This window comes from Passer domesticus, chromosome 3 (assembly GCF_036417665.1).
Source record: "Passer domesticus isolate bPasDom1 chromosome 3, bPasDom1.hap1, whole genome shotgun sequence".
Taxonomy (NCBI): Eukaryota; Metazoa; Chordata; class Aves; order Passeriformes; family Passeridae; genus Passer; species Passer domesticus.
Window position 1 is genome coordinate 15,268,034 of NC_087476.1, and position 21,189 is coordinate 15,289,222.

At 45.1% G+C, this 21,189-nt stretch overlaps 1 protein-coding gene across 2 annotated transcripts; it reads left to right on the forward strand.

Annotated features, from left to right (window-relative positions):
* The first annotated feature begins 7,023 nt into the window (after nucleotides 1–7,023).
* Nucleotides 7,024–16,812, forward strand: ODC1 (ornithine decarboxylase 1). Of its 2 annotated transcripts, none has more exons than XM_064411953.1 (11): nucleotides 7,024–7,182; nucleotides 10,037–10,185; nucleotides 10,352–10,525; nucleotides 10,694–10,866; nucleotides 11,152–11,286; nucleotides 11,444–11,525; nucleotides 11,832–11,915; nucleotides 13,184–13,346; nucleotides 13,435–13,547; nucleotides 13,822–14,036; nucleotides 16,335–16,812. In XM_064411953.1, the coding sequence occupies exons 2-11, from the start codon at nucleotides 10,084–10,086 to the stop codon at nucleotides 16,474–16,476; spliced, it is 1,383 nt and encodes a 460-aa protein (XP_064268023.1). In that variant the 5' UTR covers nucleotides 7,024–7,182; nucleotides 10,037–10,083; the 3' UTR covers nucleotides 16,477–16,812. The 2 variants fall into 2 exon arrangements, with proteins under 2 accessions (XP_064268023.1, XP_064268022.1); XM_064411952.1 differs by lacking the exon at nucleotides 7,024–7,182 and adding an exon at nucleotides 7,464–7,479.
* Nucleotides 16,813–21,189: the final 4,377 nt, after the last annotated feature.

Sequence of the window (21,189 nt, forward strand, 5' to 3'; positions counted from 1 at the left end):
CGCTCTATATCAAAAGATTTCAACATGACAGGTACTACCTGCTCTACTTTCTAACCACACACTTTTGAAAAATGCTCCAGCAACAAGCTCATCAGATTTTACACAACCTTTCTGAGTTATTTTCAGACTTTGCTTTCTTTTTCTCAAGCACAACGTGAGAACCCAAGCCCAGCAGCTGCTGAGGCAGGCAGCTGTGCACGGCGGGCTGGCACCCGGGATGGAGCCGGGGCTGCGGCACGGGGGGACAGCGAGTGACACGGACACGGAGCGCCTGAGTCATCCCGCACACCCCGGGGAGGGCAAAGGTGGAGCTGGGAAGCAGCACAAGGTGCTGCACCGATTGCCTCCCTGGGGACGAGGCTCTGTGTGAGCTCCAGAGCAAGCGCAGGGCACCCAGGAAGCATCCCTGGAGGCTGTACCACCCTACAAACACCTGAGTCATAATCCCCTGTCCTCCTCCTTCCTCCTGGGAGTGGCAGCAATTTGCTACCCATGTAAGCCTGCCAGAGCAAACCCCAATCCGAGGCCAAGGGACAAGCCTCCACCCTATTGTCCACCTACACTTCACCCTCCTGTTTTGGAAGGAAGGGAACAGGAAAGACTTTGGCTCTCTCTTCCACGCCTGGGCCCCAGGTCTCAGCAGCTCTGAGTTGTCAGAGGTGGTTTTTCCCAGGATGGTTTTCTTCCTTTTGTTTAGGTCGCTTGGGATTTTTTTTTGCGTGCAGAGGAAGAATTTGTTCTTGCTCTCTATCCATGTGTGGGTGTGCTGCCAGACACTGGATCTCAAGCTGGTTTTGGCATCTTCTTAAAGGTAATACTCCAGCTACAAGACCAGACCATCACTTGGTCTGCTCATCCAGCCTTTTCCCAAAGGTTTTACAGAATAACTCTCCAAAGGAGGAAATATGTCGCACCCAGTGATTTCCTCTTCATAGCTGGGTTTGAGTGAAGCTCTTGGTAAAGGATTCTTCCATTTAAAAAAGCAAATCATCTCCTGAACTCATTTAGTTGACCAGCTTTGTAAATAACAGAGTGGATAATGAATAATCATTTATCACCTTGGAATCTCAATTCCAGCAAGTTATGGAGAAGCATGTGTCTGTCCCAAATTCTGCATCTCTCCTCTGGACTAATGGACTATGTGCATTAGTTCATTCAGAGATGTCTTTCTGGTTTCCTCATTTAACCTACTTATCTTAAACTATCTTATCCTATTTGCTCCACAATTTCTAAAAAGATCCTACCCCAGGACAAGATCATTCTTGTGAAATTTTTGTGTGTATTGGTTTAGTTTTGGCAAAGTTAGGAGGTAGTTAAAATGAGACTTATAATGGAAAGCTAGCTGCTAGCGACTCTCCATTATACATGTCTACCTTGCAGGAGAGTTGTGAGGATTAATTAATTTGTGTTTGTTAAGCACTTTGAGATCCTATGATTAAAGGTTCTATAGAAATGCAAATTGTTATTATAATGATAAATTCTTTATATGAGCTCATATATTTTGCCTTAGAGGCACAGTCTCACCCTGAGTTGCGTAGTTATACACGTAAATCTTCAAATATTATGATGAAAATGTACCTCTGAAGGCCTGATCCTTCCTACTGCTCCCACTTCATGCATAGAGCTGCCCTTGATTTCAGGCAGGTCCCATCAATGGCACAATTGTAGGATTCAATTTGTTTAGGAAAAGACCATTGTATGCCTCCAGGCTTCCCACTGAGACACACAACTTTCTGTCTCACTCCATAAAACCACTACTTGCTGTCAGTAATTATTCCTTCTTATTAATAAAATGACTGAACAGATGACAAAATCTGGATCTGAATTCTGACCCTGCCAAAACTCAGGTTTTCAGAGGTTTATTTAACCTGTTAGAGAACAAGGGAGGTAAAAGCCCACCAATGGATATAGGATTAGGATTAAATGTCATTCCTGACACACAAGATGTGACTCTTTGGCCCTTTCCCCTGTGCGATTTGGCAAGTGAAGGTTTTCAGGCACAAGCTGCCAAAGGACTCCCCCTTGCAGGGAGCAAGGCCACAACTGCACTGTCTGGGCAGACCCATGACCTTCTCTCAAAGACAGCTCTCTGTTTTTCCTTTTCCTTCCCCCTTGCACAGGCTTGAAGCATCACACTGCCCATGCCCTGCCTGCAAGGGCGTTTGACCATCCTGGTCAGTGTCCTTGTCTGAAGCACTGGTCCAACACAGGGGCTGTGCAACAGAGAGGAAGCAGGGTCCTGGGAGAAGTGGTCACCTATCTTCCATCCCAACGTGCCTTCCTTGTCACATCTCCAGCACGAAGCCACCTCAACTCACACCACCAGAGGACGGAGTCAAAAAAATGTCACGGGGTTTGTTTGCATCACCCATGGGCTTATCTGAGTGCAGAATACAGTGCCAGAAATACCAGCTGTAAAAGAAGTCTCCTGCCTAACCTCACACCCAAAGTAGGACTATCAGCAGGCACCAGAGCAGGTCAGCCACAGCTTTTTCTGGCTTAAGCTTGAAAACCTCCAAGGATGACCACCTCACCTCTGCCTCAAGGTTGCACTACTCTCCTGGAGAAGAAGTTTCTCTAATATCCAACCAGAACTGCCAGTGGCACAGTTTATGGCCATTGCTCTTCCCTGTAATGTCTGACAATGCTGAGAATTTTGCACCATCTTTGTAGCTACCGTTGAGATAATCACCTCTTAAACTGCTCTTCACCAGATTAAACTAATCCCAAATTAAACTCCAGTCACAATCCAAAATGTGAGGTTTTCAACATGAGGTCTTGCTTCTTGGATGTTTGCAGTGGGTAGTGTGTAGGTAAGATTACAACTCATTCATTCCCTGAATATGACATTGTCTCTGTTGAGAGCAAGGAGTCTACTAAAATACAAAATGTTTAAATCCTGCTATACCATCACATATTGCCTACAGCCTCCATGAATTAACTATAACAATGTTGGAGTCAAATCTCATTATTTGGCTCACTTTTGTTTGGTGCTGAGCTCTTATTGAGGATGATGGTACTCAAACACCGTGATGTATCAAGTATATTTAACAACATGCATATGAGAGCACTGAGTTTTAAAATTTATTTTTCATAAATATCTGTCTCAAGTCTGTAACTGTGAAGGATTAGACAAAGCACAGGCACAAAATGGGTGCAGTAATGTCAGAGTTATGTGCTTCCCCTCATGGCATGTGAGGTTTTGAACTAATTTTTAACTGGGCTACTAAGCCCAAAAAAGGCAAATCAGAAAACAGATCCATAAGCATTTCTGGAGTTGAGATGCAAAGCAAAGCTTTCCAGTCACTTCACAAGAATTTTGGTTACTCTGTCTCCTTTAATTTAGTCACTGCAAGGAGTTATTTTAGTTTTCGCTCTGACTCAGAAGGATGCAACATCACATTGGTAGCACTGAGTTGCAAGAAACTGTATTCAAATGTCTGGAAAATGTGCAATAAAAGATGATGAAAAACGTATCCTGGAAACGTTGCTTTTTCCAATGGTCTTTGTTGGATGACAGGGACAATTTGTAGGTTTTCTTTTCTCTGTGTCAATGAACTGAAAGGTAATGAAGAGCTGCTGCCCTAAGAGAGCTGGAGGCAGCCCCATGAGATTCCCCTATGCACATACCCTGCATCCCACAGCCCACACAGTACCTCCACCTCACATGGGCCCACATCTCAGCACACCCCTATCAGGAATTTACTCTGTGCAATCCTTGGTAAGTCACTGAATCTTCCTCTGAGTCACTTTTTCATCCATAAAGTGGAGGTAGTATTTACCAGCCTCCATGAACTGTCACAGGGCTTAATTTCTCGAGAAGCACAAAGACCCTGGTTAGACTCAGATGGAAGGAAAGCAGCTGAGAAATGCCAGCTTGAGGTTTTCTCCAGCTGCTGTGGTGGTGCTGGCCACTTCATCTCTCTCCCACCGGGCAGCTCTCCCCACCTGGCCAAAGCTCAAGGACCCTGGGGCTTGGCTCCAGCTCCTCCCAAATTTAGGGGTCTGTAAGACCTAGGCCACCCATCATTCAGGTGGGTGAGGGCCCACCAGGCTGCTGCTGCTGCACTGCAAGATGTAGGAGACTGACAGCTATAGGGAAGTCAGAGAGTCCTCCCCATCCCCTGTCCCTCCACAGCAGCAAGGGCCCTGTGTGGAGAGAAAGTGAGGAGAAGAAATATCAGGAAGATATGGCCACAGTCTCCTACCAACAAATGCTTTTCCAGTGCCCTCTTCTGGAAAACGTTTTTGGCCCAAGCAACTGCTTCATATAAGATAGTCTGAACTGGTGGTGACCTGCCAAGAGCTGCGGGAGCATCCCCCAGTTCTTCACACCCAGGATCTGCTCTGCCCCTGTGACTGGTGGAGCTGGGCAGCTGCTCATGCCCTTCAGAGCAGCTTGGCCAGACCCTCAGGGCACTAGCCAGGAAGCAGGAAGGACATTTCTCCTTTTTTGTAACTGAATATGCCTGAAAGCTGCCCTTGACTGTCCTCTGGCGCAGGGACCCGGGGGTCCTGAACTGGAGCACCTCCTGCAAACATTGTGCTCCTCAAAGCCAGCCTTTGTCACCACCAGCTCTCAAGGATCCTCCAGAGACAAGAACTGGGAGGAGGATGAAATATTTGGTAATGCTATCATTTTAAGGAGCTGATAAATCATTGATATTAAGTATCTGCAAAACGCATCAGTTCCTCAGGTAATTGCATCCTGTGGTTGTTTTTGTCACCTCTTTCCCTTGGGGCAGTCCAGCCTTTGCTCCCCAGCCTCGGGCACAGCTCCATTTTGTCTCACACCAGGGCAGTGCCTACCCACTGGCCCCTGCCCCCCTGCCCCAGCCAAGGCTAGTCAGCTGGGACATGGCTGGGGACAGCCACAGGCTCCTCTCCCGCCCCAGCCAGAGGGGAGAAGGTGGAGAGTACCAGAGTTGTGTTGGAGTGCTGGGGCAAGTGATGGCCATTGGCATTATCCAGACCACAGACCAGCTTTTGAGCCAGCTCAGTGAGCAGCTGGCCCCTGTGGTGGCAGCACAGCCCTTCCCTTTCCTCTCTGTCTGCTTTTCCAGTGCTTAATTCCAACTCAGACTACTCTGTGATTCTGCAATCCTAGTTATTCACGGTCAACAGAAGAAAAGTGAAATTAAATTATATCTGCTGCCCACAGAGCCAAATCTTGAGGAATTTGAGCTCCACTATTTGTCCTGTTAACTGGCAGGGGAGGTGGTGTGAAATTCCTCAGGGGTTTTGATGAGTTATCTCAGCAAAGACAATGCTTGTGCAGTGGCCCTGCTGCAGCAGAATTACTGTTGAGGGCAGGTAGTGTCCTTAGGACCAGCTGATGTAGGTGCTACACACTGGGATGGTTTTCCCCACTCCTTGCTCTTATTTAGAAAACCTTTTGTAATTCATGTGTGGACGTGTGATGACATATAGTGTATATATATATATATATATATGTTTAAAATACTTTAGGGCATTTTGTTCCTTCTTTCATTAAATTATTTTAACCAAAACCAGCACTTCTGTCCCCTGAAGTTTCTTTTGGTTGTGTCTCAATCCACCTTTTGTTCATTATCTGCTTGGTCTTGGTGTTTTCCTTTATTTCAATCCTTTAAGGGATTGTTTTGCAGCCCCAGCCTGGTGCCCTCCACCCCCACCCCAGCTCCAGAAGGCAGGGGATATGGAGTGGACAAGGACATCCCATTGATCTGCTTCTGCCTGAAACACAGTGGGTTTTCCAGCTGAGCTTGGTGGGAGAGGTGGGAGGATGGAACCTCTGAGGCCAGTGAGCACAACCTTTTGCTTTGGATAGCTCCACGAGAGCATCCCACACCCCACAGCAGCCAGCATTTCCCATCACTTTTCCCCAGTAGGACACAGGGTTTTCTCCACCCTGCAGAGCTCACTGGCCAGCTCTGCAGGAGGCTAGGGGCTGCCCAGATGTCTGCTTTCATAAAGCCATTAAAAGAGCCTTCGGTGACTTGGAGATGGGGAGCAGGAGCACCCTGAGCTCTGTCCTGCAGCAAGGGCTTAAGAAAGGTTCTTGCCTCTTACAAATATTCCAGAGGTGGCTGGGTGTAAAAATCACTTTTTCAGCATGGCAAGGGTAGCTCCATCCTCCCACAAACATTGACAAGGCAGGAACTCAGTCCACAGGGCAGGGACTTGGTCCATCTACCATGGGGTAGGGCTTGAACATTTTAAAGAGAGGGGGAGAGCAGCAGAAAATGCCTCTCCTGACAGGGGCAGAAAGCACAGTCGTTCAGGGCTAAACCAAAACTGGATTGAAAGGATCAGTTGATACCTTCTTACATCTTCCATGGACGCCCATTTCTAAAACAAGCCAGTAATACATAATAACCTTACAGCAGAAAGAGCTACCAGTGTCAGAAAAGAGCGGACGGAAGAACTCCGGTCAGTGTTTTGGATAACACCGGCGGTGGTCAGAGATGCAGGCAGGGGCAGCAGCCAGGGCCGAGCACAGCGGCTGCGGGAGCCGCACAAATGGATGGCTCTGTCTCCGCCGACACGCCGGCTGTCACACACTGCGGGTCCCCCGGCTCACCAGCGCTTTCCTCCACCAGCTGCCAAAGGCATCGCTTGAAGCCGCAACCCTCCGGCCTCCTGAGCCGCTTTTTCACGCTACGGCTGCGGTACCGAGCTGGGAGCACCGAGCCGGGGGCACTGAACCGGCGGCGGGGAGGGCACGGGCCATGCACCTGCCGGCAGGGCTGGGGTCGCGCACATCGCCCCGCAGGTGGATCCCGTCCCGGGCGGGACACAGCCCGCGCGGAGGCCCGGCCCGGCACGGCCCGGCACGGCACGGAGCAGGGGCTGGGCCGGGCGGGGCGCGCGGGGGGCGCGCGGCGCCGTGCGCATGTTCGGCCGCACGTCACAATAGCGGCGGTGGGAGCGCGCCCGGTCCCAGCCGATCGCGGCTGGTTTGAGCTGGTGCGTTGCCACAGCGACGCCGCGGCGCTATAAATACGAGCGCGGCGGCCGTGGCGAAGCTTTGTCAGCCGCGGCGCCCCGCTCGCCCCGCCAGCCCCGCTCCTCCGCAGCCGGTCCGGCGCTCCCGCCCGGCTCCGCGCACCGCGCCCGGCTCGCAGGAGGAGGGGGAGGCGGCTCGGAGCGAGGGGATCGGCTGCCGCGGGAGCCTGACAGCAGCTCGGCCAGCGCTGCGAGGTGAGGCGGGCGGCGGGACGCGCCGGGCCGTGCCGGGCAGCGGGGCCGCGGCGGAAGCGGCCGGCATGGAGCCACGTGTCTGCGGGGCCGCCGGCGAGCGGCGCGGCCCGGGCCGGGCGCCGGGGCTGCCGCCGGGCACGGGGAATCCCCGGCCCCGGCGGGGAGGCGGGAGGCTCCGGGCGGCTGTAAGCGGGCCAGACCGGCTCGCCTGGGCAGCATTGGCGGCGCTTTCCGGCAGCGAGGGAAGGGACGGCCGCGCCGTGGCCGCCGGGCTGTTTCCGGGGTGGGGAAAGGCAGGTGCGTGGCAGGAACGGGGCTTGGGGCGGCGGGCTCGCCCTTGGGCCGAGGGGCGCTGCCCGCTGCACACCCGGCGGGCACTGGCCTGGCCGGGAGCGGATCGGAGAATAACAGAGTAGTCTGAGTGGGAAGGGACCTTAAAGACCATCCAGGTCTAACTCTGCCTGCGCAGGGACAACTTCCACTGGACGCGGCTCCCCAGAGCCCCGTCCGACCTGGCCTGACACCCCGAGGGATGGGAGGGAGCCCTTCGCCGCGGAGCGCTGCTGCCCGGGCGGCTCGGGACGGGGCCGAGCCGCAGGGTGATGGGGGCTCTGAGGAGGGCGCACCCCGGGAAGCCGCGGTGTCAGGCTGGGCTCGGCCGCGTCGGGCTCTGCTGCGGGACCGTGTGGCTTTGCAGGAGAAAGGCGTCGGTGAGCGCAGGGCAGCCGGCCCCGTCCGGGCAGCCCGCAGCTCTGCAGCTCCGGAGTCAGAGGCGCCTCGGGCACCTTTTCTAGACGCAGCTTGGCTGTTTGAGAACCGAGCCTGCAGGCATGACTCAGCTCTGTCTAAGTACAGCTGCTAAATAGGGGAATGTTCTGGAGAACAAATTCCAAATGAGCATAAATTGCCTTTCTTCTGGGGAGCTGCAGACACTTTGCACACAGTCCAAGTAGAAACATCCTTTGGGAGGCTACAGTTTGCAGCTACATGACCGTGTTCTGTCTATATGCGGTGTAATTACACTGTAGTTAAAATTGTGCAATGAGATGGAGATGGAAAGCTTGCAAGAACTTTTTAACAAAATCTGTTGTGGCCGGTACAAGTAATTTCCTTCTTACAAGTTAAAAGGAAAACTGCTGTTCCTGCAGTTCTCTGCAGAGGGGAGGTTAAACTAAATTCTTCCTGATGGTGTTCACATCTCTTAACCGCAGCTGAAGTCCCTGAACTGCTTTCTGCAAAGCTGCAAGTCTATGATGAGATGTAACTTCTCCTTAGTAACAAGCACCTCCTGAGAAGTGTTTAATTTGCTGTTTCTTATGGTCCTTTCAAAGAGGCTTTAAAGAGAAGACTTTAATCCAGCTTGTGGTAGAATTATCACTGCACGTGAATGAGAGCAGAAGGAGAATGAGGTTCAATGGATTGCTGGGTTTATTAGAATCAAAGCTTAATCTACTTTGACTCTCAAATTTGTCACTGATAAATTGTCACTGAAAAATTATCAAGATACAAAGTAGTTCTTGTTGCCATATGTTTCTGAAGGTTGAAATGAAGTATAATTGCTGATGTTTCAAAGCTATTCAACACAATTCAATGAATGTTTTTATATGCATATATGGAATTAATGGTTCTGTTGGTTTTAGAACTTTGTTAATCTGTAACAACTATAAAACATCCCTTTTCAATTGGTTTATAGCCAAACTTTTTGAAAATAAAGGAAACAGTAATGTAACTTAAAATTAGTGAATAATTTGGAGTTTGCATAATTTTCAGTCCTAGTCTGCATGACTAGTTTGAGTGTAAAAATTGCTGAGAGAAGGAAAAGGGCTGGACCCCATTACATGAGTGACTTGCAGTGCTGAGGTCTTTGAAAGGAAGCACACACTCTGCTTAACAGCTTGATGGAGAATGCTGCTGTTCTGTATGTGGACAGCTCAGTGAAAGGGTGGCCCATGGGCTTCATGGGTCATGGATGGCAGAGGAGTGTGCTTTTGCTCTTTAGTTCTAGTTCTCAAGGGACTTTATACTTAGCAGATAGATTTCTGTTAGCAATGAAGATTTGTAATGGACTGTTGTAAAATCCCATTCTGAAGTGCTAGTTGGGATCCCTGTTAAGACTTTTTCTGCAGGTCAGAATTACAAAACAGTCTCAAAGTGTGTATCTGCCACTCACGACAGCTGAGGTTCTCATGTAGCTTGGAGGTCATGCATAGATCAGGGAAGCTCTGACTACCAACAGAGCAACTTCAAGGAAAGCCCAGTTCTCATGTCTACATTGTGCACAGTCTGAACTGTATTGAGAATGCAGGCATTTACCTGGCTTGGACCTAATGAGAGTTGTTACTACTCAGAAGTCAGTAAAGTCTTGGGTTCTGTTGGCAGTAACAAGTAAACCCTTTCTTCTGAAACTGGTGAGCTAAAATAGTGCTTAGGACTTTTTTAAAAAACAAAGTTGTAAGGAGACACTAGCCATAGTATTAATAGCTCTGATGTGGAGGTGAAGGAAAAGAGAGCAGAAACTTCCAGGGAGCCAGACTAATAATAACTGACAGTATTTATTTGATTGGTTTTTACTTTGAGCAGACTCAGAGCATCATTGAATTGTTGAACAGAGAACTTGCCTTCCAGCTAGCAAGATTATTTTGGCCTGCCTTCTTGGTTCTGATTACATCTGTTCTGTCATTATGCAAGTTCCTAATGTGTGCAGCTATTAGTGATCACTATAGGAGCTGTATAATTGTAAATTATATGAGCACAAAGTAGTGGTCATATAATGACTATATGAATCTAAGTGAAGTATTGAATGTAAACTATATGAACTCCAATTAAGTAATTAACTTTTTTTTTTTTTCCCCAGCACTTCATACCCAAGTCCTTTCCCATAAACCTGAAATCTTGGAAGTCATGAGTAACTTCAGCAAAGAAGAATTTGAGTTGACCTTCCTTGATGAAGGTTTCACTGCCAAGGATATCCTTGACCAAAAAATAAATGAAGTGTCATCTTCTGTAAGTATGATGGGAAAACCACTACATTTCTTGATGCTACAAACTTATAAACTAGTAGAACAAGTTGTCCTTGCAAATGATCCACAAGACAGCCCCCTCAAATGCTGACCTCTAGGCTTATCCTGTTATCTCTTGTTTGTAAGGTTAAGACGTGTGTTTGCTCTAGGATGATAAAGATGCCTTCTATGTTGCTGACCTCGGGGACATTGTGAAGAAGCACATGCGGTGGCATAAGGCCCTTCCTCGGGTGACCCCCTTCTATGCCGTAAAATGCAACGACAGCAAAGCTGTTGTGAAGACACTTGCTGTTCTTGGGGCAGGATTTGATTGTGCCAGTAAGGTGAGATCTCAGCTATCTTCTGATCTGTGATGCTCGTATCTGTGCAGCCTTACAAGACATGTTTTTGTAAAATTAAGGATAACTGAGTGGTGTTGCTTTTGTTGTTCTGATTACATTAATCATCTATGTAGAAATATCTTCTGAAAGTGTAATCTGTTCTTTCTTCAGACTGAAATACAGCTGGTGCAGAGCATTGGTGTGCCTCCTGAGCGAATAATATATGCAAATCCCTGCAAACAAGTATCTCAAATCAAACATGCTGCCAGCAGTGGTGTGCAGATGATGACATTTGACAGTGAAGTAGAACTAATGAAAGTTGCAAGGGCCCATCCAAAAGCCAAGTAAGTAGTGTTCATTGTTCTATCATTCTTCCATGAGTTCCCAAGATACAGAAATATCTGCTTTGTCTGAAACTTGTTCTTCATTAGTTTAAGGCAGTCTGCAAAACTGTGACATGATAAGCATACTTTTAACCAGTGAAATCTAATCTAGTAGAGTTTACTGGCGCTTTAGGAAGAGATACACAAAGCAGCTTATATCTTTAAGCTCAGTCTCATTCTGAGATCATACTTGCCTGGTGATGTCTGTTATACTGAAATTAACATCTCATTTTTTCCTGTTTCTAGGTTAGTGTTGCGCATTACCACTGATGACTCCAAAGCAGTCTGTCGTCTGAGTGTTAAATTTGGAGCTACACTTAAGACTAGCAGGCTTCTTCTGGAGCGTGCAAAAGAACTTGACCTTGCCATTGTTGGAGTTAGGTGAGCTGACAGTATCAAAACACAGTCATACCAAACAAGTTTCCTTTAAATTATCTACCTGACAATAGAGATGCCTTTGCATGTGATGACATGAGTTTATACAAAACTTTTTGAGTCATTTGCCAAATAGCAACTGATATTTTGTATCTTTTTATAGTTTCCATGTTGGAAGTGGATGTACAGACCCAGAGACCTTTGTTCAAGCCATTTCTGATGCCCGCTGTGTGTTTGATATGGGAGTAAGTCTAGTTCTGCTTTCTCTGGAACCACTGCTCAACTGTTGTGGCAAAACTGAATGACGTGTACAACTGTTGTGAGGTTAAATGTTGTTGGAATTTTTTAGGTCTTGGTAGCTTACTTTGGCCAGCTTGGCAAAACTAAAATTGGCAGCTCAAACTCAAATTACTGTTACTTGAATACGTGTTAGCTCTGTTTCAACTGTTAATGAAATGACTTCACATTACTTTTTAAGCTTAAATGATAAATTATAAACTGACATAAATTATAAACTTTTTTTGACAGTGTTGCTGTTCATTTCATTTTAGGCTGAACTTGGCTTCAATATGTATCTGCTTGATATTGGTGGTGGCTTCCCTGGCTCTGAAGATGTCAAGCTTAAATTTGAAGAGGTATAGCTTTGCTAAGAAGTTCTCAGGTTGTGGAGTCTGCTTTGGGTGTTGATCCGGATTAAATAAAATCTTGCTTTTTCTGTTTGTATGCAGACAGATTTGCAAAAATGTTTCTGCTTGGTCAGAAATGTAATTAAGAGGGAAGAGGAATTAATCTGAAAACTAGAAATTAGATGAACTCATTAGATACATAGCTAAATGACTGCACAAACATGCAGAAGTCTCAAAAAAAAATAAAGCCAGTTCTAACTACAGGCTTGATTCTTACTTGGCATAGCCTTCTTCCAGTTGGTGCTGTACTTGAGACCGAATAGATTGGCACTGCTCCCAAAGGGTGTAAGGGTAGTCCTGAACCCATACTGTTCTTAAGGGTAGCAGCATAAGAGGTCAGTGTCAGATTTGATTTTGGGCTAGCTTTTGCATAATTTTTAAGTTGTTCAGTGTTTTCCAGTCTGCTTTACCTCAGCAATATCTCTGCTTTCAGAAGAGGCAAGGGGGCTGAATATGGCTGGGACTTCCACTTAAAGCAGCGTTGTCAGAGCACCTTGACTTCTAACCCAAGGAGGTGCTAAATGTTACACATTAACACAAGGATACATAAAACATTTTCTATAATAGCGTGAGCTAACACTGTAGCCCTTTTGGTACCTCCTAATGAAGTCTGGCTTCTCATAGTGCAGTGTGGGCATGTGTGAGGCATCCAAAGTAAATTATGTCATTGGGCTCCACAGCATGATACAGTTATGTTGTGGTTGGAGGCAGCTTCATGACACCTTCAGAACATGGAAACAACTGTTCATGAAGGCAACTGAATTTCAGCTATGGTGGTAAAGCCTCTGTATGCTTATGATCCCATGAGATGACATCTTCAGGGGTTAGTAAGCTGTGGAATAGTGCATAAGTAGCAGCACTACAAGTGGACTACAAATCAAATTTGGAGTGTGAGGACTTGCAGGGCATTAATGATGGTTTAATGAGCCTAGGAGGAATGATTTCCTTCAGCCTCAAACATGATCTGTTTTGTTACTTAAACTAAGCTGCAAGTGGTGTCTGCTTTTGTTGCTTTGCATTTAGTATATAGTAAATTTAATTGCAAACAAGATTTTGAGTGAGAAAAAGTAAAAGGAGTCAATAGAAATTACAATTGATGTTATATGTTTCACTAGTATATAATTTTGAATTTGAGGGTCTTACTTCATCTCAGACTTCTAAGGTAGCACCTGAGTAGCTGCTGAAATATTAATACTGGCATCTCATTTTTTCCCTAGATCACAAGTGTAATCAACCCAGCTCTGGATAAATACTTCCCTTCCGATTCTGGAATAAATATTATTGCAGAGCCTGGAAGATACTATGTTGCATCAGCATTCACGCTGGCAGTCAACATCATTGCAAAGAAAATTGTGTTAAAGGAGCAAACAGGTTCTGATGGTATGTAAATCAAGACCTAGACTTAGATCTAGCCAACTGTATGTGTCTTTCCAAGACTTTTTCTCACTGGTATCTTGACTTCTTCCAGATGAAGATGATGCAAATGACAAAACTCTTATGTACTATGTGAATGATGGGGTCTATGGATCGTTCAACTGCATCTTATATGATCATGCACATGTTAAGCCAGTCCTGCAGAAGGTATGCCTGTTCAGAAATACCACATGCTAGTCACATATCATGGGTGTGGGAGAATCCTTGTCACAGCAGTCACTTCTCAGTTCATGGCTCCCTTCATGTTGCCAGACTCTGGCGTTTAACTTATGAAGCACACAGTGGAATTAACTGAAAGCCAGAGGTGAAGAGCCTGCAAGCAGCTCTTCCTTTTCTTCAGAGGGGGAATATTACACTATGATATTACTTCTGGAAGCTCTGTTTTAATAGTCAAATAATTAAACTCCACTCTCTTCTTTAGCGGCCTAAGCCAGATGACAGCTGCTACTCCTGCAGCATTTGGGGACCAACCTGTGATGGCTTAGATCGGATTGTTGAGCGCTTTAATATGCCTGAGCTGCAAGTTGGTGACTGGATCCTGTTTGAAAACATGGGTGCCTATACTGTTGCAGCAGCTTCTACTTTCAATGGATTCCAGAGGCCAACAATACACTATGTGATGTCAAGACCAGCATGGTTAGTAACTAAGTATCTTGATCCATCAGTACTTCTGAGATCACTGTAATAAATAGATTGTATCAGTTGACTACCCCTTAACAGGCAAGGGTAGTTTTGGTGCCCCAGCTCTTGTAGAAGAAGGCAGTGCTTTTGAAAGCTTTTGCTGTATGGTTAGAAAAATGCTGATGCTACTAATTACTTTTCTCTGTTGTACATGCTTATAAGAGAGATGCTTTTAAAGGGGCAATGTTAGAAGACTTCATTAATCTGGATTCTAGCTGGTGTTTTCACTATTGCACAACATACAGAATAATGAATTCTTTACAATTAGCTTCTGTGACTTGTAATCAGAGGCCAGTCAATCACAGTTATACTATATTGTCTTCTAAATTAGTAGCTAAATCCTGACTGCAGGATGAAGGGATATTCATCAGTGTTGCTTCACAGTATGATCTCTGTTTGTTTGAGAGCTATTCCTTGGTTTAGGTTGAGCTCTGGCTCAGTGCTCAGTGCAGAGTGCTAGATCTCCATGGGAAGTTATTAAACAGGTAAGTAAAGAAAGCAGGACTACCTTTTAAGTGCAAAGATACTGTGAAACTGCAACTTAACAGCAGTTTAAAGTAACCTGTGTGCTCTGCATTGCAATACAGGTTAATGGATTGCACCTTCTGTAAAAGTGGGATTTCCTTAAGAGGAAGCCCTTACCTCTCCACTGGTATCTGCCTGCTCAACTGGCAGAGGACTTTTGGGCAGAAGTGTTACTCTAAAGCATGATTAGCTCTGCTATTGGATTGTTTTTGAATTTTTGAAAATCTTTAAGCTCAGAGAAATTCCTGACATAAGAGGAAGCTTCCTCTATTCTTCTACTAACCATGCCAGTATAAGCAGGGCTTTTATTTTTTCTTTCCCTTAGTGAAACCTCCAGTTTATTGAAGCATTTTTCAAAACACATGAAGCCTTTAGACTTCCCTTAACACTCCAAAACTATGTATAATTGAACTAAAAATGGCTCTGTGGGAGAATAATTTGCTTTTTCACTGTATCACTAGGTTGCTGTTAAAATTTAATACTTGGTCTGAGGCATGCTGAGCTTAATTATGCAAACATAACTGTAATGCAAGGCCACAGCACAGCCCTTTTTCAGGCCTGTGTGTGTTTTCTGTTTTAGCAAGAGAATTGTGTGATAAAGGCTGGCCCTTAACTGAGAGGCATGCATCAATGAGATTATGGTGCAGCTCTTTCTAGGACAGGCAAAAAAAAGTCTTTTAGAATGTCATCTACATATTCTAAAGGTGAAAGCTAAATTTGTGACTAGAAACTGTGAAAGATAAAGGACAAGGTGATTACATGTGTCTTAAGTGAAAACCAGTAATGCATGACGAGCCATGAGTGGCACAACTGCTTGCCTTGCATACCTAAGATAACTAGAACTGCAAGATGACACCAAGCTGAGTGTTGCTGTTGACACACCTGAGGGACGGGATGCCGCCCCACACCTGAGGGACCGGGACAGGTTTGAGAAGTGGGACTGTGGGAATCTCTTGAAGTTTAACAAGACCAAGTGCAAGGTGCTGCACCTGGGTCGGGGCAACCCCTGGTATCAATCCAGGCTGGGGATGAACAGATCCAGAGCAGCCCTGCTGAGAAGGACTTGGAGGTGCTGGTGGGTGAGAGGCTGGACTTGACCCAGCCATGTGCCCTCACGGCCCAGAAAGCCAAACCTGTCCTGGGCTGCATCCAGACCTTTCTATGAATCTATGAACTAAGTCCAAAAACTCAGTTAACTGAAGTTCTTATGAGGCTGTGTTTTAGTACAGCTCTTGTCTGAATATGGAAGGAGTTACTTTGTTCTTACTGGTCTGGTCAGCTCCTTTATATTCCTAGTCTGTTACCCATATTTTTTCTTGATTCAAGTTACCCAGTAATGTGAAGGTGTGGGATAAGTGACAGTCAAGTTGTCAGGGATTTTCACGTCTGAAATTCTGAACTTTTGAGCACTAAGTAAATTTGTATAGTATGAAATACACAGATGTAGCTGTATGGGTGCATCTTTGCAAATCTAAATCCTACACAGGAATGGTAAAATCATCTTGGTATTGGCACTTACCCTAAAGCCTAGCCAGCCACAAGTGACCTGCATGGATTCTGCTTTTGTTGTTTTTAATTTTTTCCCTTTATGATAATAATATCAGGATTGCAGGTGATGCATAAAGAATTCATTTTATACTCACTGGCAATTTAAAAAAATGTACCTTACATTTTTAAGTAGATTGCAGTGAAACAGTTTTTTACTCACTTTTTTTTTTCCCTTTCTAGGCAACTAATGCAGCAGATCAAGGAGCAAGGGTTCCTAGCTGAGGTGGAGGAGCAGGATGTTGCTAGTCTGCCAGTCTCTTGTGCCTGGGAAAGTGGAATTGAATATCCAGCAACTTGTGCTTCAGCTAGTATTAATGTATAGGTAATATTTAGTAACTAAGTGCAAGGTTAGTCATTGAATTTAGGGCATTTGGGGGACTGTTAACTTAATTCTTGGTAGAATTTTTAAGTGTTTTTTTTAACATTTAGGTTTGGCATAAATGCAAGAAAAATGACTAGGAGATGGGTCACAATTATCTGTGTTCCTATGGAAACTATTTGAATATTGTTTTATATGGATTTTTATTCACTTTTCATGTATGCTACTAAAGATTGACCCTCAACTGTCAAACAAGTATTTGTAGCTTGTGTATGGCAGAACGGGCTAAGCTTAGTGCTTTGTGACCTACCTGTTTTAAAATAAAGTATATTGAAATAACTGGTCCTGTGTTTCATTAATCTGTAGAAAATTAATGTGTCATAGATGGCTCTTACAACATATATGAGGGCAGACCAGATGCTGCAAGCCCAGAACTTACTAATAAATGGATCTCCCCTACCCTTACTCTCTCAGCTGAAGTGAAGGAAGCTCCCTCAGTGGGTAGGGAAGTGGAAATGTCTCTTTTCATATGTGATTAGAAAAAAGTTGACTGTCAACAAATTGAATATCGTGTGAACTCCTGTGAATTCACATTTGTTTTTAACTACTGAACATGTGTGTACCGAGTTGCATATTGCAGGTTCAGTGCAGTGCTGATTTTCTGCAAGTGCTGTGGCCAGCACTGGTGGCTGTTTATAAACATTTAGTCATTAATGAGAGAATACAGCACAGATTCCACGGGTGGAACACTGCTTGCTATGTGTGCCAGACCTAAAATATGTTGCAGCAAAACCCAGGAAGCTGAAACTGTGGCTGACAGGCTCTCTGACCTGCGTTGCCTAGGGCTTTAGTATAAAAGAGATAAGAAATGGGATTTGACATCTTTTGTATGTGCAATACGATTAGAAGCTCTTATTTAATATTATGAAAAGATGCGCTACCCTTCTGCTTTTGGATTAAATGTGATAACTCTCCTAGTATTTACTACTTAGTGTCATCTAATACAGGGGGTGTTGGTGATAAAATAGTCTGCTTATTGAAGCAGAGCATTCTGACTTATGTTTAACCTATGCTAGTTTGGTGCCACTTTTTGCACTAAAATTAGAGGATGTTTCTGATAAAATAATTGGTCCTACAGCTGGATTTTATCTATTTGCCAGAGGGTCCTAGACTGCAGGCATGCCATAGCAAATGCCTGATGTGTAAAGAGAAATATCTTAATGTATTGAGTAAATACTTAAAGCTTAAGGTAACTTGGAGTAAGTGTTAAAATTTGAAAGGTTGTCCAAAGGTTGGCATTGCTGATAGAAACGGTGACTCCAGCAACAAGAGAAATAAAGCTGTTTTTCAGCTGTGTACAAGCAGCTCTGAAAGGCAATGTTTAACCTCCATTCTGTTTCCAGCACAAACTCTCCATTAGCTGAATTAGTAGGGTAAACAGGAGTGATGGGCCCTCATTCCTGAGTCTCTTGAAGCATCCCAAGTGACTCTCTTTATTTGCTTTTTTCCCAGCTTCAAGCTTGTGATTAAAATAGCACTTGCCTTTATTCTTATGCAAATGGCAGATTTCAGTACATACACATAATCTCATAGAAGCTCACTGCATCCAAACCAGGGTTTCCTTTAGCTTCTCCAAATTCAGCTGGAAATGTAATGATTCTTACATTACCTCTGTAAACAGGTAGTAAATGGTAACCAAATGTTAATACTGTAACAATTCCACATCTTGCTCTGCCAAAACTAAGTACATTTGAACAGGCATGCAGAAAATATACTCTGAAGAGCTGCAGTTGTCTAAAGGACAGGTAGCTACTTTTTCAAAGTGCCTGTTTGAAGGCTGGGGCTGTTTTGAGTCAGAAGGAAGTTCAGCTGTAGTGAGACCTTATGTGATACCTGCATTAACACCTACTGTCCTGCTGGGCAAGTGGCACAGTCTGCCTCCCTCTACTCCCAGCTGGTGGAGACCATGTCCAGCAGGTAGTTTGAAGGCAATCACTTATGAAAGCTAATTAGTGAGCTTCACTGAGAAGAAGTTGGCAGGCTGCCAATTCATTTCTTCATCTTAATTTAACTTGATTGGATATTTTAGCTATTTCACTAGGTTTTGTCTCAAAAATCCAAAATTTACATCTCTGCTGTAGGCCAGTAGAAACATGCTAACCAGCATTTTGATCCATATAACTTTCTCAGGTTATGCTGAACAGATGTTCTGGGCTTTGGGATACTTCATCTCATGGCTGCCTGACTCCTGGTTTCCACTGAATCTTAGTTGCCCATTTTTTAATTGATTTTAAAATAGCCCAATGACAGCATTTTGGTCATAGTGTGACTGTGGGTATTCCCTACAATCCACAGTAGGGAAATTTGTTTATTGCTGGAGCAAGGACCATGTAGGACAGCAAAGACGTAACAAAGTAAGCAGCGAGCTCATATGGTTTTGTTTGACCTCCCCTTGATGGCCTTTTGGGACATTAAAGCTTTTGCTTTGTTTTGCTGTGTTCATTAATCAAATCCATTTGTTCTAACTGCATATCTTAATTATTCTTCCCTGGGGCAGGGTTGTCTGATACAGGAGGAAGGGAGGAGCTGCATGCCAGTAAAATTGAGATCAGCTGCATCTGTCTGATGTAATTAGCTCAGCAAATACTAAAGTTGGAGCCAAGAATAGCCTATGCCTTTCAGCTTGCTCCTTGCTAGCCTTGCTCTGTATAGTGCTCTCTCTGTCTTACTGTGGGCTTTACTGGCACATTAGCAGGGACTGTGGGATCCCTGCTGCAAGTGTCCCTGGTGTTCACTCCACTCGCTGGCGCCAGTGCTGGTGGTGTCAATTCTCTTGGGATCACACATGTAAAACAAAAGTAAAATCTGAGGACAATACCAAGACATCTGCCTGAGATGGTTTCTCATCACCCCATTTCTCTTTTCTATATAGTGAAGATACTTGAGATCTAACTAGAGGTCTAGCTGAGACCTTGTGTTTAGACCCCATATAGCCATACATGTCCTATACTGGAGTTCAGCTGACATTCTTTGGTGCAGAGATAGTTTCATATACCAAGAAAGCTGAGAAGCACTCATCCTCTGGAATTACATCAGATGGACAATCAAAGGTGGAAATGTTTTAGGAGAGATTGGAGAATACTGACACAGAAAGGAGGTAAGGGACAAGGGGAAGTTGCTGATGGCAGCATACCACAGAGCAGAGATCCCTTGTCTTACTGCATGACCACTTAACTCATGTTTTACTTTTTAAGCTGCTGTCTTCTAGGCTACCTTGCAGGCAAAGTGTCAGTGCACCATTTGCCATGGCAGTCAATTTTGCTGCCTCACTTTGACCAGCAGAGGAACCCAGAGCTGGGAGCAGCACTGAGCAGGGACCCCATGACTCCACCTGCAGGAGCAGAAACAAACCTGGTGCTGGAGGGAGCTCTCCTGCCACAGACCTCTTCCCCAGAAACTACTATCCTTTAAACAGGTGTTTTATACCTAAACACAGCATCAATTTGCAGCAAGATTTCCAGATCAAAACCAACCCTCTTCCACAAAAAAAAGAGAATTAAAAAATCATTATCCACAAGTATTGCAAGTGGAGCTTAGATTAATATTATTTAATAGACAAAAAGAAAAATATAATAGATCATTGCAATAATTATTATTTTTCATTTTCTCTTGAAAGAAGCTCTGATCAGTACCAAAAGAAGTGAGAGAGACTTGCTTTGGAGAGTGTCCCTGGTTTTGATTGCATCACCTGATTTTCTTTACAGTTTGAAGGCAGTTGGTATCTCCATGGTCATGGTCTGGTTTCAGGACCTATGGTCACAAATGCCTGCAATTCAAATTTTTCTTAAGCTCATTAAAGCACTGTACTTGACCACCCTGAAAATACATTGAGAGTAGGGAGCATATATTGGGGCTGGGACTTAGGTTTTGGCAAGCTTTGCTCTTGCTCTTCCATTGGTTTTGTTGTTCCAGTACAGGAGAACAACTCAGCCACGGTGGTGCCACTTTTGGAAAGCTGATGATGAGCACCCTGAGGGGCAGAACCACCAAGATGCCCTTTGCAGGATTGGGCATGAGCAACACTGGCTCCTTGAGTCCCCTCCACTTCACTGACTTAGGAGAAGTCACAAGGGTTACAGGGAAATCACTGGCAAACGAAGGGAGCTCCCTCAAGGGAGCACACTGCAGTCTTGTGTGTCCATGCAGTCTTGCAAGTATTGCTACAGTCCTGTAAACATTAGACCTTATTTGAATGTGTTTCTTGATGCTTAGACTGCAGCAACAATCTTCCTCTATGTGTTAGTCTTAGCCTGAAGACAAGATCATTAGCATGCTGAATCCAACCCTTCTTTTTCTCTCATTTTAGAGAGCTGATCCCAGTCTTACCCACAGTATTCCCACAAAAAAGAAGTGCCTTCCAGTTATAGTCTCTTCAGTTCATGCTCTCTAAGTGCTTTGCAAAGGACTAATTGGTTCAGCCTGCTTTTGTGGTGTGGAGCCAGCTGTCATGTTCCAGTCCAGAGAGCAGACAGCAAGGCTGTGCAGCAGTTCAGGAAAGGAGAGAAAGGCAGAGACACTTTCAGAACAATGATGCAGAGACCAGTGCTCCCAGCTGGGCTGCTACCAACACCTTATCATTGCTAGGGATGAGGAGGCTCAGAGTACCTTGGGAACACAGCAAGCACTGAGTTTCTCAGCAAGGAGCTGAGAAAGGGC

Excerpts from the sequence above, each read along its gene's own strand:
- ODC1 (XM_064411953.1), top strand. The coding sequence starts at position 10,084 with ATGAGTAACTTCAGCAAAGAAGAATTTGAGTTGACCTTCCTTGATGAA. Across the intron at positions 11,916-13,183 it reads TCAAGCTTAAATTTGAAGAG|ATCACAAGTGTAATCAACCC; the intron begins GTATAGCTTTGC and ends TTTTTTCCCTAG. Across the intron at positions 14,037-16,334 it reads GTGATGTCAAGACCAGCATG|GCAACTAATGCAGCAGATCA; the intron begins GTTAGTAACTAA and ends TTCCCTTTCTAG.